This window comes from Panthera onca, chromosome A1 (assembly GCF_046562875.1).
Source record: "Panthera onca isolate mPanOnc1 chromosome A1, mPanOnc1 haplotype 2, whole genome shotgun sequence".
Classification (NCBI taxonomy): domain Eukaryota; kingdom Metazoa; phylum Chordata; class Mammalia; order Carnivora; family Felidae; genus Panthera; species Panthera onca.
Window position 1 is genome coordinate 148,560,836 of NC_138339.1, and position 16,122 is coordinate 148,576,957.

At 49.1% G+C, this 16,122-nt stretch overlaps 1 protein-coding gene across 3 annotated transcripts in view; it reads left to right on the forward strand.

The window, feature by feature from the left end:
- Window positions 1-15,749, forward strand: part of RUFY1 (RUN and FYVE domain containing 1) — a 59,494-nt gene extending 43,745 nt beyond the window's left edge. For 2 of the 3 annotated variants that reach the window (XM_060636397.3, XM_060636398.3), the window contains 7 exons: window positions 4,429-4,526; window positions 6,602-6,721; window positions 7,330-7,459; window positions 9,958-10,052; window positions 12,415-12,463; window positions 13,964-14,041; window positions 15,157-15,749. In XM_060636397.3, the coding sequence (XP_060492380.2) occupies window positions 4,429-4,526; window positions 6,602-6,721; window positions 7,330-7,459; window positions 9,958-10,052; window positions 12,415-12,463; window positions 13,964-14,041; window positions 15,157-15,303 (717 nt within the window). In that variant the 3' untranslated portion in view covers window positions 15,304-15,749. Of the gene's footprint in view, window positions 1-4,428; window positions 4,527-6,601; window positions 6,722-7,329; window positions 8,098-9,957; window positions 10,053-12,414; window positions 12,464-13,963; window positions 14,042-15,156 lie in introns of those variants that run through there. The other variant, XR_009611205.3, reaches the window with a different exon arrangement.
- Window positions 15,750-16,122: the final 373 nt, after the last annotated feature.

The following is a 16,122-nucleotide window of genomic DNA, read 5'->3' on the forward strand; positions in this document are numbered from 1 at the left end:
CAACTGCGGCTCAGGTCATGATCTCACGATTCATGGGTTTGAGCCCTGCATCAGGCTGTGTGCTGACAGTTCAGAGCCTGGAGCCTGCTTCTGATTCTGTGTCTCCCTCTCTCTGTACCTCCCCTGCTCATGCTCTGTCTCTCTCTGACTCTCAAAAAATAAATAAATGTTAATTAAAAAAAAAAAAATTTTTTTTTTTAAGTCAGATACTTAATTAACTGAGACACCCAGGTGCCTTGGTCTGTTCAGATTTTTATTTCTTCCTAATTCAGTCTTGGAAGATCGTTAAGTTTCTAGGAATTTATCCATTTATTTTAGGTTGTCCAATGTGTTGGCATATAATTTTTCATAGTTGTATCTTACAGTCCTGTGGTGTCAGCTGTTACTTTTTCTCTTTCATTTCTGTATGTATGTATGTATGTATGTATGTATGTATTTATTTATAAAGTTTATGTATTTTGAGAGAGAGAGTGCAAGCAGGGGAAGGGCAGAGAGAGAAAAGGCGAGAATTCCAACTGGGGTCTTTCTGTCAATGCAGAGCCCCATGTGGGCTCAAACTCATGAACTGCAAGATCATGACCTGAGCCGAAGTCGGACGGTTAACTGACTGAGCCACCCAGATGCCCCTGAATTTATTTATTTGAGCCCTCTTTTTCTTGATGAGTCTGGCTGCAAGTTTATCAATTTTATCTTTTCAAAGAACCAGCTCTTGGTTTCATCTGGTCTTTGCTATTGTTTTTTAGTCTCTATTTCACTTATAGCCATTCTTATTTTTATTATTTCCTTCCTTGTACTAACTTTGGGTTTTGCTCTTCTTTTTTTAGTTGCTTTATGTGTGAAGTTAGATTGTTTCTTTGAGATTTTTCTTGTTTCTTGAGGTAGGCCTGTATCACTATAAACTTCCTTCTTAGGACTGCTTCTATTGCCTCCCAAAGATTTTGGACCACTGTGTTTCCATTTTCATTTGTCTCCAGGTGCTTTTTTTTTTTTTTAATGTCTCCTTTGATTTCTTTGTTGACCAATTTGTTGTTTGGTAGCATGTTGTTTAGCCTCCCCAGGTTTTTTTGGTGTATTTTTTGTATGTTTGTGCTTTTTCCAGTTTTTCTTCTATAATTGATTTTAAGTTTCATACTATTGTGGTCAGAAAAGCAGCTTAATATGATTTCAGTCTTCTTAAATTTATTGAGACTCCTTGTGTGGCCTATCATGATCAATCCTGGAGAATGTCCCATGTGCACTTGAAAAGAATGTGTATTTTGCTAGCTTGGAATAGAATGTTCTGTATATATCTGTTAAGTCCATCAGCTCTAATGTGTCATTCAAAACCACTGTTTCCTTACTGATTTTCTGCCTGGATGATCTATCCATTGATGTAAGTAGTCCCCTACTATTGTATTATTGTCAGTTTCTTTTTTAATGTTTGTTGTTAGCTGCTTTATGTATTTAGGTGCTTCCATGTTGGGTGCATAGATATTTATGATTTTTATATTCTTTTGCTGGACATATATCCTCAAGCTGGATTCAGCTTGTTAGATCTCTTTATCATCATGTAATTCTATTTTAGTCTCACATGGGTACTGCTACCCCAGCTTTTTTTTTTTTTTTTTTGGCTTCCATTTGTGTGCGATATGTTTTTCTATCACTTCACTTTCGGTCTGTATATGTTTTTAGATCTGAAGTGAGTCTCTTATAGGCAGCATATAGACAGGTCTTGGTTTTTTATCCATTCATCTCACCCTACCTATGTCTTCTGATTGGAACAGATAGACCATTTAAATTTAAAGTCATTACTTGGAGCGCCTGGATGGTTCTGTCCATTGAGCATCCGACTCTTGATTTCAGCTCAGGTCATGATCTTAGGGTCATGGGATCAAGGCTCACAGTGGAGCCTGCTTAAGAGTGTCTCTCTCCCCACCTCTGCCCCTTTCTTGGGCTCGCTCTCTCCTCAAAAATAAATAAGTAAATATGCATATGTTCTCTCATAAATAAATAATCACTGACAGGTGTGTACTTACTGCCATTTTGTTGTTTTTGGTTGTTTCTGTAGTTATTCTCTATTCCTTCTCTTGCTCTCTTCACTTGCAGTTGATGGCTTCCTATAGTGTTGTGCTTATATTCCTTTCTCTTTGTTTTTTGTGTGTCTATTATAGGCTTTTGATTGGTGGTTACCATAAGGTTCATATATAACATTTTTTTTTAAGTTTATTCATTTTGAGAGAGAGAGAAGCGTGTGCAAGTGAGTGGGAGCGGGAGAGGGGCAGAGAGAGGGAGAGAGAGAATCCCAACCAGACTCCACACTGTCAGGAAGCCAGAAGCCTGAGGCTGGGTATTAGCACAGTTGCTTTCTTCTAAGGGCTGTGAGAAGGACTGTAAGCATCCCTGTCCCCTAGCTGCTGGTGGTTGCTGGTAATCATTGGCAATAATCTTTTCAAAGAACCACCTTTTTTCTAATATTCTTTATTGTCTGTTGTTCCATGTTTCATTGATTTCCACCTTTCCTTTTATTATATTCTTTTTTTTAAGGTTTTCTTTTTTTTATAAGTTTGTTAAGCTTATTATACATTATTATAAGTTTATTATAAGTTTATTTTGAAACAGGGGCACCTGGGTGGCTCAGTCGGTTAAGCGTACAACTTTGGCCCACATCATGATCTGTGAGTTCGAGCCCCGCATCAGGCTCTGTACTGACAGTTCAGAGCCTGGAGCCTGCTTCAGATTCTGTGTCTCTCTCTTTCTCTGCTCCTCCCCCACTCATGCTCTGTCTCTCTCAAACATAAACATTTAAAAAAAGAAGAAGAAAGAAAGAAAGAACGGGCCTGAGCAGGGGAGGGGGCAGAGAGACACAGAATCCCAAGCAGGCTCTGCGCTGGGGGGCCCAATCTCACAACCATGAGATCATGCCCTGAGCCAAAATCAAGAGTCAGATGCTTAACTGACTGAGTCACCCAGGTACCCCTTTATTATATTCTTTCTGATTTCTTTGCGTTTGCTCTGTAATTTATTTTCATCTTCTGAAATGCATGCTTAGCTCATCTGTTTTATCTTTTTTTTTTTATTTCATAAAAAAATTTATTTGGGGGCAGCTGGCTGGCTTAGTCAGTAGAGCATGTGACTTTTGATCTCAAGGTTGTGAGTTCAAGCCCCATGCTGGGGGTAGTTTGCTTTAAAAAATAAAAATAAATAAAAAAGATGTTATTTGAAGTTAAAAATGACCCACACAACTACTGCTTTACCTGTGGCCCTCAAATTTTGACAAAAGTATATCACCTAAGAAGCACATTTATTCACAGCTCAGCCTCTCTGAAACCTACATGCATCTTACAGTCAATGGCACATGTTCTAAGTAGCTGTTTTTTTCTTGCTTAGTGGTGTGTAAAATTAGGATACGTCTTCCACTCAGTGCATCTTCAATACCATACAATATTGCATAGTGTTTTCACTGGCTTTTACCTCTAAATATTTCTTTTTTTTTTTTTTTAAGTTTATTTATTTTTGAAAGAGAAAGCACAAGTAGGGGAGGGGCAGAGAGAGAGGGAGAAAGAGAATCCTCAGCAGGCTCCAGGCTGTCAACCCAGAGCCTGATGCAGGGCTCAAACTTACGAACTATGAGATAATGACCTGAGCCAAAATCAAGAGTTGGAGAATTAACCAACTGAGCCACCCAGGCGCCCCTACCTCTCAGTATTTCTTAATTAGTCCTCTGGTTTACATTTTTAGCTCAACAGCTTTTTAGTAATATGCTATGTAGTTTAGTTTCTAAGATATGAGGCATTTTTAGCCATTCTTTTGTTGTTAATGTCTAACTGCATTATATTAAGGTCCAAGAATACAGTCTGTATATTATATTAGGAACTTATTAGGACTTCCTTCTGTCATCAGCCTTTCCGTATCCTTTTATTTTAAAAGTGTCTGTTATGGACACACAGGGACACAGTGCTTTTTGCCCGCCCCCCCTGCCTGGGCCCCCGGTACATGCCTGGATTCAGAAGTCACACAGTTGTGGGTGTAAATCTGCTGTATCGCACGTCTGTGCCAGCCTCCCTCTGTGCTTAGGGAACTGGGGCTGACCAGCCGGCCACGAGAACCTACAAGGGCTCGATGAACTCGTAGGTGTGCTTGGCATGTAGGAACAGCTCTGCAACACTGTCAGATCTCACTCTGAAGTTCTTTTTTTAAAAAGGAGCATGGACCTTTCATAGAGGAAAACAAAAAGCTTATTACTTCCTTTTTGGCCTTTCTTTGTGTGGATAAAGCTGGGAGCCTTAGTCCAGTTTGTCTTCCAGTGCTATGGGAAAGACCAGCAATTAGTGAAGTGCTCCTAGAAATGTTGTGAAAGCACAGATTGAATCATCAAACCCTCTTTTAACCCTGAGCGGGCACAGCAGTGAGAGAGAGGCAGAGTGTGACCCCTCTTCCTTGCCTTTGCAGAATGCAGAGAGCTGTTTACAGCAGAAGAATGACGCCATCACATCTTTTGAAGAAAAAACCAACCAGGTTATGTCCAGCATGAAACAGATGGAAGAAAGGTAATCACTCCCTGTGGCAGATACTCCCTAGAAGGTGCTGGACATTCCCTAGGCCCGGGAACTTAGAGTCTCTCTCAAAAGTTCAGACAACTTGGGATGAAAGTCCTTTGGAATTGTAGTCTTGCTGAGCAAGGGGGCTGGATTCCCATCCTTGCCTAAGTGTGTATTCCCTTAATCAATCTCTGGGTGACTGTATCACATTGTCTTCTCAGGAGTCAGACCCATACAGTGAGCTCCTTGTCACCGACACACTTAACCATCAGTCTATAATGGGTCAGAATAGAGCCTGAAAGCAGACCCCAATGAATATGGCAACTGATTTTCTTACAGAGGTGCAAAGGCAGTTCAAGGGAGAAAGGAAAATCTTTTCAATAAGTGATACTGGGACAATCGGACATGCATAAGCAAAAAAAATGGACCTTGGTGTATACTTCCTGTCTTCTACAAAAATTAGCTGGAAATGGATCATAAGTCTAAATGGAAAACTTAAAACTTACAACCTCTGGAAGAAAACCTAGGAGAAAATCTTTGTGATCTTGGATTAGGCAAAGAGATCTTAGACATGACATAAAAGCATGGGATCCAGGGCCCCTGGGTGGCTCAGTCAGTTGAGTGTCCAACTCTTGATTTCGGCTCAGGTCATAATTTCACGGTTCATGAGTTCAAGTCCCATGCCAGGCCCTGCACTGGCACTGCAGAGCCTGCTTGGGATTCTCTCTCTCAGCCTGCTCTCTCTTGCTCTCTCTCTCTGTCAAAATAAATAAATAAAAACTTAAAAAAATGTAATACTTTTGAAAAGCATGGTGTCCATGGGAGGAAAAACTTGATAAGTTGGACTTTATCAAAAGGTAAAACCTTTGTGCTATGAAAGACATGGTTGAGAGAATAAAAAGACCAGCTAGAGATTGGCAGAAAACTTGCAAATCACTTAACTGACAAAGTTATATATTCTGTCTCCAGAATATATAAAGAACTCTCAAAACTCAACAGACAACCCAGTTGAAAAATGGACAAAAGACTTGAATGGACACTTCGCCAAAGAGGACATAGGGATGGCAAATAAGCACACAAAAAGATGTTCAGTGTCAGTAGCCATCAAGGAGGTACATGTTTTGTTATGTTTTGTTGTAAATATTCATTTTTGAAAGAGTGCAAGCAGGGGAGGGGCAGAGAGAGGGGGACAGAGGTGGGCTTTTGTGCTAACAGCAGTGAGCCCTATGTGGGTTCGAACTCACAAACCACAAGATGAGGACCTGAGCCAAGGCAGACACTCAACCGACTGAGCCACCCAGGCACCCCCAGGGAAGTACATGTTAAAATCACAGTGAGATGCTACTACACACCTGTTAGAACAGCTAAATATCTTTTTAATGACAATACCGAGTATTGACGGGGCTACAGAGCAACTAGAACTCTCCTACATGACCGGTGGGGATGCCAAATGGTACAGCCACATTGGGAAACAGTGTCTTAAAATAAAGCTAACCTTACTCTTCCATCTGACCCAACAATCCCACTCCTGGGTATCAGCCCAAGAGAAATGGAAACTAATGTCCGCACAAAAGCCCATACACAAATGTTTGTAGCAGGTCTATTCATTATTGTCAAAACTAGAAGCGAGTTAGAGGTTTTTCATCGAGTGAAGTAAGAACAAACTGGTACCCTGTACAGTGAAATAGTACTCAGGCAGAGGAAGGAATGAGCCACTGATCCACAAACTTGATTTCAGCGATACTAAGCTGAGAGAAAGAAGCCAGGCTTAAAACGTTATTTATAGAAAGTATGATTCCACTTATAGGACACTCTGGAAAAGAAAAAGTCATGGTATCAGAGCCCATCAGGGGTCAGGGGTGGGAAGGGAGCCTTCAGGGGTGACAGAACTGCTCTGTCTCTTGATCACCATGGTGGTTCCATGGGTCTATCCATGTGCTAAAAACTCTGGGAACTGGGCACACACATGAGTCAATCTTACTGTGTGCATATTTACAATGCAAGCCACGAGAACAGGAAAACACGATACCTTCGGTGGCGAGGGTGGCTCCTTTCCTTATGCAGATGTGCTTGCTTCGGTGCAGGTTACGGCAGTCTGAAAGGGCCAGGCAGGGGGCTGAGGAGCGGAGCCACCGGCTGCAGCAGGAGCTGGGCGGCCGGACGTGTGTTTTGCAGCAACAGCTCTCACAGCTGCATGAGCAGTGGTAGGCGGGCGGCCCGGTGGGGGGCAGAGGGGGGCGGGCCGTGGCCTCTTCGAAGTTTAACCCTCATCTCCTACAAGGCTGGGATGAGGGTTTGAGCGTGCATGTAAAGCCCAGTGATGAGTGACAGATGTCTGTGTTTCACAAATGAGAGAGCTGGTTCGGGGGTTCAGGAACGTCCCAGGGCCACTTGGCTGGTGAGCAGCAGGGGATGGGGGGGTCCAGTAGCTTTCTCCTGCCCCCACCCCCAGTGTCCTCCAGTGGGAGCTGGCTCTGGGTTGGAAAAAGCAGAACTCGTGTTGCAACCCCCCACGCCCCAGGTCTTGCCTCAGTAGGGGATCCCACAGGTGCAGCCCTAAGTGTCCCCAGGCCCTTTTGCTTTCTTTCGGCTCACATGCAGTCAAGTGTGCACCTGCCCTTCTTCCCCTTGAGGGGTCCCGGTGTCCCCTGTGGAGGGGCAGGCAGCCCTGCTCCAGTGATGGGTTTAGATACGCATGTGACAATGCCAATTCCAATTCCCCGTTCCCTGTGTGGTGAATTGGGTTGGAGATTGTGCAGTTTCCGCGCAAATCTCCCACTGAGACTAACTCCAGTTCATTTTGGGAAAACAGTTCAAGTCTAGAGAAAGAGCTGAAATCAGAAAAAGAGCAAAGACAGGCTCTTCAACGAGAATTACAGCAGGAGAAAGACACTTCCTCTCTGCTCCGAGCAGAGCTACAGCAAGTGGAAGGATTAAAAAAGGTAAGGCAGGGGTGCCTGGGTGGCTTGGTTGAGTGTTGGACTCTTGATCTCAACTCAGGTCACGATCTCACGGTTCATGAGTTGGAGCCCCACATCATGCTGTGTGCTGACAGCATGGAGCCTGCTTGGGATTCTCTCTTTCCCTTTCTCTGCCCCTCCCCTGCTCACTCACTCGCTCTCTAAATAAATAAACAAACAAACAAACTAAAAAAAAAGAAAGGTAAGGCAGCCATCCTTGGGAGAAAAAGAGCTACCAGTGTCTCTGGAAACTGCAACCACAGAGCCAGAGCTGTGCCCATGGAGCTGCTGCTCTGGGCGGCCGGTGCACACACCAGACACTCAGGGATGAGTGCTGTGAACAGAACATTCCCTGCCGTGGGCAGGGGTGGTCTGGGAAGAGTGACGGGCGGATCTGAATGACAGCAAGGGACGGCTATGCACAGGTCCAAGCTAAGAACCTCTCAGGCAGATAGCAGGAAGTGTGAGGGTATGTCGTGGTCAAGGAGCAGAAAGAAGGGCCATGAGGCTGAGGTGTGGCGAGAGGAAGAAGGAAGCACTGGAGCTGAGGCCTCAGGTGGGCAGACCGATCTCGGGCCCCCAGAGCTGCACGAAGGGATTTGGATCTTCTCTTGAGCACGGTAAGAAGCTGTTGGGGGCATGGAGGGGGTGGGGGAGGTACATGGCCCACTTCATTTTAAGACCGTCACCAGCTACTGTGTGAGAATGGGTGGCGGGCTTGCAAGAGAGGAAACAGTAAGCATGAACATCTTCCACCAAGTGCCACACCTCCACCCCAGAGGGGCTTGGCCTAGGGTCAGGTATCCTGGTTCCCCAGAACTTTCTGGGCCTGGGCCACCCCTGGGAAGCCAACCGAACCAGTCTCTGCCTAGAGCCACCTCGGTCCTCTGGTGAAGGTGAGGCCTGGATCCTATGGAAAGCTTCAGGGAGAGAGATGTTGGGGTGCCAGAATGGCATCTCTGTCTGGTTGCAGAACTAGATCTCCCAGGGAACCCAGGCAGTCTACAAGTCTTCCCCGATGATAAAATCGCCAGGCATCTCCCGCAAAGGTGGGAGGTCCCCACAATGCTGGTGGGAGCAGCTGCAGCCTGCTAGGGGGTGTCCCTGACTACTGCAGCCTCTCCTGGTGGGACTGGCATGCCTTCCGCACCACACCTGCCCTGGCAGAGGGTCCTTGAGGCTGGGGCAGCTCCCAGACCCGGATCTCGTTGTGCTGAATGTGGTAATGGGTCCTGCTGCACAATCTGAATGAGCCAACAAAGGCGCTTTGGTTTCTGTTGAAAAGTGTCTAGAGCCCCTTGCTGGGGAGCCCACTAGGCCAGGGGTGGGGAGGACCCCTGGGGAGGGGAGAAGTTCCTCATGAGCCTCTCAGGCTTGGAAAAGGGAGGAGAAGAAATGGAGGGCAGAAGAGGACTCCCAGAAAGTTCTGCATCGTGCCTCCTTTATTCCACTCCCAAATACTTTGGTGTAAGATTTGAATCGCTTGCCCTCCCCACCTCCCACCCGCACTTACATACACACACAAGAAACAAAATGTATCTGACATCAGCAGGGTGCCCTGTGCTGTGTGCCTGTGACAGCAGGCTCTGGGGCGGCTGGGAGGGAAGTGCCCACCACTTAGGCCTAAGCCCTGAACCGCACTGTCCTGGGCCTTCTGTCCTAGCCCTCGCCAGCCTGTGTCAAGGTGCCCTGTTCTCAGGTTATGATGGTTGTCATTGTGTGAGCTGCTCTCCCCACATGCACGAGAATGAGATCCCAATCTGGGCCTTCATCAGCCTTGTTCACTCACTCACAACCAGCCCTTTCCAAAAAACACTATCCAGACAAGCCTTCCCTGGGCAAGTGACCTACAGTTCTATAGAAGTTTCACCTGTGTATTTTTGGAGGTAATTCTCTGTGTTTAAACAGTCCTTTAATAGCAACTCAGATGGGCAGAGCCTTGTTTGCCCTGGGAGGAGGACTGTTTGAATGGAGCTGTTTCCTGCTCCATGTCACTGTCCCCACCGCAGGGCCACCCCTGTAGCATTCACCTTGCAGTTGCCCATTCTGGAGAAACAGGCTGGTGAGAAGTAACCCACGAAGTAACTCCGTCTGGAGTGCGGTTCATACGACAAAACTGCTTTTTGCGCTTGAAAAGCATTCTGCCCTTCTTGTTGCTGTGATCGCTAAGCCTTTTTTTTTTTTTAATTTGTTTTAACGTTTATTTATTTTTTGAGAGACAGAGAGCATGAGCAAGGGAGGGGACAGAGAGAGGGGGAGTCACAGCTTCCAAAGCAGGCTCCAGGCTCCGAGCTGTCAGCATGGAGCCCGATGCGGGCCCGAACTCACGAACCACGAGATCATGACCTGAGCCGAAGTCGGACGCCCAACCGACTGAGCCACCCAGGTGCCCCTGTGATCGCTAAACCTTTAAAAAAAAAAAAGAAAGAAAGAAAAAAAAAGACTGTCAGCGTATCAGGCATCTGGTCGGTTCGTTTTAGGAGCTGCGGGAGCTCCAGGACGAGAAGGCAGAGTTGCAGAAGGTTTGCGAGGAGCAGGAACAGGCCCTCCAGGAAATGGGGCTGCACCTCAGCCAGTAAGACCCCAGTCCCCCTCACCTGCCCCCTGCGCCGCCCCCTGGAGTCACACCAGCCTGCCCACCGGGCCCTGAACCAAATTGTGTTGTCGTGGAAGGGAGGGCCGGGAAGGAGGCCTGCCAGGTGGAGGTCAGGCCTCGAGGACGCAATGCTGGTTTAACGCGTTAAGAAACCCCAGATGGGTGAACCAGATGGGTGGGGGGCGGGCTGCTTGCTGGGCCTGCAGTCAGACCAGAGTGGATGCTGTGGTTTGAGGGTTCCAGCCTGCCCTAGCCAAAGTGCGGTCACCTCCAGCCTTTCTGGATACTCGCACCCACCAGTCTTTCTGTCTGCTCTGCTGGCTGCTGCTGCAGGAGTGCCGATGTTGGTGCTTCTGTTTGTCCTGTAACTGGACAGCTCTCCTTCCCGATGGTCCCAGTCCTGCCAGGTTGCTCTGGACAGTCTGATAGGTCACAGCCGATACTAGAATATGTTCACCTGTGCAATTATTGTTGTTTTTCTTTTTTAATATTTCTTGAAAGAGATAGAGCATGAGCAGGGGAGGGGCAGAGAGAGACACAGAATTCAAAGCAGGCTCCAGGCTCCAACCCACAAACTGTGAGACCTGAGCCAAAGTCGGACACTTAACTGACTGAGCCACCCAGGTGCCCCTATTACTGAATTTTCAAAGCCATGGGGGAGCTTTTTCTCCTTCTGAGTCAGGACTCTTGGTTTCAGAGGGACAAAAATCCAACTCAAACTGTCTGAAGCAGAAAAAGCCATCAGAACTGTCTCTCCTTCCTACCTCTGGTGTCCTGTCTGTTGCTTCCACCACGAGGGGATCTGGCTCACATCAGGGCAGAATGGCTCCCACAGGGACTCCAGGTTGACTTGCCACCCCACCAGAGTCCTGTTCTGGTGCCTGTCATAAGCACGGTGACCAGAGAGAGAAGGGCTGTCATGGCCAGCACAGCCTGGGCTCAGGCTCCATGCTGAATAAAACCCTGACCAGAAAAGGTCCAGAGATGAGGGTGACCAGGAGAAGAAACTAGAAACACTGAAGTAGTATGCACACCGAACAGGATGTCCCTCAGTTGGGCTGCGTGGGGGTTGCTGTGTCAGGACACGTGACACGGGCAGGGGTTCCCCAGGGAAACTTTGTGCTTCTTCCCTCCTTCCCTCCCTCCTTCTTCATGTCACCAGGTGACACCAGAGAAGACTCCCTTCAGATCCCTCCACCAGCCAGACACAGCTGCCTGGTTTCTTTATGTCGCCAAAGTCTGGGTCCTTCCCAAGCTTATTTCCCAGGGAAGTGCTTGCACAGTCAGGCTTCCCTCTCCACCTGGTGTCCCCAGGTCTCTCCACCCAGGCAGCTGCTGGTGCTGTCAGTCTGCAGGCCTGTTCCTAAGCTGGTCAGGGCAGGAGGGAATGCCTTTTTCTAAAGGACTTGATGCTCAGTTTCCTAATCCTCCCCCAGAAGACTAGCTCGGGTCTCAGAGCCCGGCCACTTTGACACTTGGATTAGGTTAATCCAATGACAGTTTAGGCTAATCTCAGCTTTCAAGGGCTCAGACCATCCCCCCTGCCCCACCCGCCCACAATTACAACTTCTTACAGTTTCATTTTATCTGGTTTAATCCTGCCAGTTTAGACTGTGTTCAGTCAGTCGTTTATGTGGACAACTAAGGAATTATTCTTACCCTAACAAGAATGGAGCAAGGACAAATGAACATGTCCTCTGAGCAGGACTGTTCTAAAAGGAGCAGGCAGCAGGAAAAGGGCCCAGAGAGCCCTGCAGATTCTGGTTCCTGAGGGGAGCACACACAGCCCCACTCCAGGACATGCCTTATGCAGGAATGGTTGCCCAGAGAAGCTAGGAAACTGGATTTCTGGGACATTATCTTTTTATTTTTTAAGTTTATTTTGAGAGAGAAAGAGACACCCAAAGTTGGGGAGGGGCAGATGGAGAGAGAGAGTCTGCACTGCAGCGCAGAGCCCGATGCGGGGCACGAACTCACAAAGCTGTGAGATGGCGACCCAAGCCAAAACCAAGAGTCGGACGCTTAACTGTGCCCCCCAGGCACCCGTATCCTCAATCTTTAAATGGCTGCAACTATTTCAAAGTCTTCTGAAAGCTTGCAGGATCAACAGTCTGTTCTTGGGCCACGTTCAGTCCACAGGCTCAACCTCAGAGCATGGCAGACGTGAGCCAACCTCAAGAGGTGGCTCTGGGATGATGAAAAGGTAGAAAGAGTGTTCCAGAATGACTCATGTTATGGGACAGCTCTCTCAATAAGCCTTGTCTCCCTCCCGAAGCCAGACAGTCGCTGTTGAGAGCCTCTCACTGCTTCTAAATGATTTTTGCCCTTTTTTTTCTTCAAGGTCAAAGCTGAAGATGGAAGACATCAAAGAAGTAAATAAGGCACTGAAGGTACTGGATTGTTGATGTTATTAGCATAAGAATCTCTGCCCAAGAGCAGCTGTTGGTCAGCTAGTGCAAACGCCCCATGTGCTCTTGGGTTTTGCCACAAGTCAGGTGAGCATGTGCGGCTGAGGCTTCAGTGGCGGTTAGCACTTGTTCACAGAGCAGAAAGTGCCGCTCAGAGCCAGGTGACCTGGTGAGAGGTGGTGCTGCTGAGTGGCGGGCCCACCCCAGAACCCTGGTCTGGATCCGGGCTCCTCAGCTGTCAGCCATAGTTCCACCCCAGGCCTGCCACACAGGTGCCCAAATGGAGGAAGCACAAAGTGGCAGAGAGATCCAGGGATTGTTGAATAGGGAGCGTGAGACCTCTCCCTGCAAGTGAGGGGCCGGAGGCCACCCTGCTATTTCTGGGGACCATTCAAGCCCTGACCTGGGCCGTGTTTCTGGACCACCTTGGGGAGGGCAGGATGATGCACCCACCTACGGAGAGCTGGAACGTGGGGACCAGGTGACTAGGTACGGGCACCAGGCTGGCCCACTAAGGTCGGGACAGGGACAGTTCAGAGAAGGGACCGCCCACCTGGGACAGGAGTTTGCGGCCTCTGCTGGTTGGAGACCCTAGTACACACAGGGCAGAGGCAAACTGTCACGGCAGCTCACGGCAGCCCTGACTTAACATCATGCACCTTCCCCGCCCTTGCAGGTGGGCAGCGCCTTAGAGGAGATCGCTGTGAGCTGCTTTTCTGTCCCTGAAAAACTGCTGGAATGTCCAACAGTGACAGCAGCACTCGAGGAAGGAGCTGTTGGGCGTGGTGCTACAGCTCTTAGGGTCAGTCTGTCACCAAGAAAGTGACATCCACCAGAGGCTAAGGAGCCAGAAAAGTTTCTCAGGTCTTTGGCCCCTTTGAAAGCTCAGTCCCTGCAGCTGAACAAATCATGCCTCCTGGTTGTCCTTTAGAAAGACAGCTTTCAGAGTGGTGTCTGCCTCTGCAGAATGGAGACTCCTGCCTCCCCACCTCGCTCTGAGGGTCGGGGGGCTCAGCATGTGGAGAAGGGCCTCCCATCCCATGGCATGTTACCTTCTGTCTCAGCAGGGACTGCCATCACAGACCTGGTCTGGCTGACCAGGCTGGCCCCTCTCCCTCCTGCCAGTTCAGCAGGGGGACACTGGAGAATGTCTCAGCCAGGATCCAGTTGCAGGCATCAGATCCTGACTCTTGTTACCTCAGCCGAAGGGCATTTATTGAAAGGGGGTGGGGAAGGCTCAGGTTCCCGGGAAGCTGGGGGATCTGGCTGCAGGCCGGGAAGCCAGGGCCAGAGGGCAGACGGTCTGCAGCACGTGAGCTGTGGTCAGGGCAGGGAGGCCCTAGGAGGCCCCATCTAGCGTAAAGTGGCTGTCCCTCAAAAGGTGCTATTAGAGAAGTGGTAGGCCACTGACATTGGGCAGCCAAAGGTCCATCAGGAGCCAGGCCATAAACTGGGATTCTGTGGTGGTCTTTCCTCCCCCAGGGCCATACTTGGCTGAAAGACGATGAAGCAACGCACTGTAAGCAGTGTGAAAAGGAGTTCTCCATTTCCCGAAGAAAGGTACGTGGGGTGGCCCTCCATTGGCTCACACAGGTGGGGCTCCCCTCCCACCAGTCCCACAGGGGCCACTGCACTGTGATCACACCTGCTGGTCTGCTGGCCCAGGGAGATGGTTTCCCAGCTCATGCCCAGAGCTAGTCTAGGTGAGCAGATCATTGAAAATTCATTTTAAGCAACAGGACCAACATCTGGCAAAGTGAGGCAAAAACAATCTCTAGAGAACCGGTGAGCAGCGAGTCTCCGGACAGGCCCCCAAGTGGCACCAAAAGCTCACTGGCATCTGGGCAGGGCCAGTGCCCTGATAAGTCTGCCTCTGCCAGTGTACAGCCTGCCCTCAGGCTCCAGGAACAGAAGGTCCTATACCTTTGGTCCAGGGTTGACAGGGCTTTGAGTGACCAGTTGGGCATGATAGGGGCAGGATATAGATGCCAAGCAAAACTGGAAACCTCTACAGCCCACAGTACCCCATCCACTACTACACAGGTGCGCATGCTCACCGGTCCCGGCTAACGGCCTCTCTGTGGAAAAGTACAACTCCCAAACCTTAGTGCCTTGCAGTAGGTCCAGAGGTAGAAACAGCCCTCCTGAGGCTACCGTTGAAATCCTGCATTTCCACAAGGCCTGCTGGACACTGGGGCCTCTCCATCCCCACCTGTGAACGGCCTGGCAGAGGTTCATTGTCTAGCCTGATGGGGTTGGGCTGTTGGCAGAAGTGACAGATTTCTACATGGATCCTGGTCTTGGCGTTCTGCCCAAGGCTTAGGCAGTTCTTCACAAAGTAAGACACCCATCAGGAGGGGCTGGCTGGCTAAAGAAACCTGGGGTCCCACCACAGGGTGCAGGGATTGCAGGGACTGAACCTGGGCCCCCAACTCCAGTAAACACATTCTGAAGGAAAAGAGCCTGATTCATACAAGCGCATGCCCCTCCACCACCACTCTGCAGACCTTAGCGGCACAGGACTGTAGAAACAAATGTCTGCAAGGACCCTTCCAAACTGACACATCTGCAAGTCTGCCTTAGGTTTTAAGATCCCTTCCCCAAAGGCTCTAAGAACAGAGTGGGTGTACGGATGGGGGAGCACAGCACACCATGATGGCCTCTCTGTCCCGCAGCACCACTGCCGTAACTGCGGCCACATCTTCTGCAACACGTGTTCCAGCAACGAGCTAGCACTGCCCTCCTACCCCAAGCCCGTGCGTGTGTGCGACAGCTGCCACACGCTGCTCCTGCAGCGCTGCTCCTCGTCCACTGGCTCCTAAGCACACAGGGCGTCGGCAAGGCAGCCTCACAACCGTGCCAAACTCTGTGGGTCTTGGGGGATGCCCAAGGGCTTGGGGAAGCAGGAAGGAACGCGATCCTGGCCGGCTGTGCACACAGCATGGCGGAATGGAAGGTACACGCCTCTCCTTTCCGGACTGTATGGAATTAACCTATCTGCTAACCTGTCTGGATGCTTCCTTCTCACTTGGCTACATCACTGGCTTTGGCTCCAGTGTAACTTCATGATTTTGCTACTGTCATTTTTCACTTTTCAAAAAAATTGTCCGGTTTTATGGCAGTCGTACTAGTATAATGAGCAACCAGTTCCACCCCCCCCCCCCCCCCCCCCCGCACCGTGCCTTCCCTGCTTCAGAAGCCAGAGATTTGCCACATCACACCCTTGTTAATATGTCTTTGGACCTGCAATAAAATCATTTATTTTTCACTCCGGTGCAGAAAGCATAGGCACTCGTGTCCGTGTCACAGACGTCAGGGTCAGCCTCTGGGGAGGCCTCAGGGCAGCCCCCATGTCAGGACTAAAGGCCCTCAAGGAGGGCAGCTGCCTTTGAGGTAAGCCTGCTGGGTTCTGGTACAGGCTGCGCCCTGTCCAGTGAGCTGAGGACGACATGGGCCATTAAGTCCACCAACAGGCACAGAGGAAGTGACCTCACGCCCATCACCAAAGCTCAGAAGTTGTTCCTTTATGCAAGTGGATTGCAGGAGATACCTGTGGGAGGCACCTGCCAGATAGTCATTCACAAACTTCAAAAGTAGGGCTAGGACAGGTGCAGTCAGCTGTGAAATTGGGCTCAGCACAT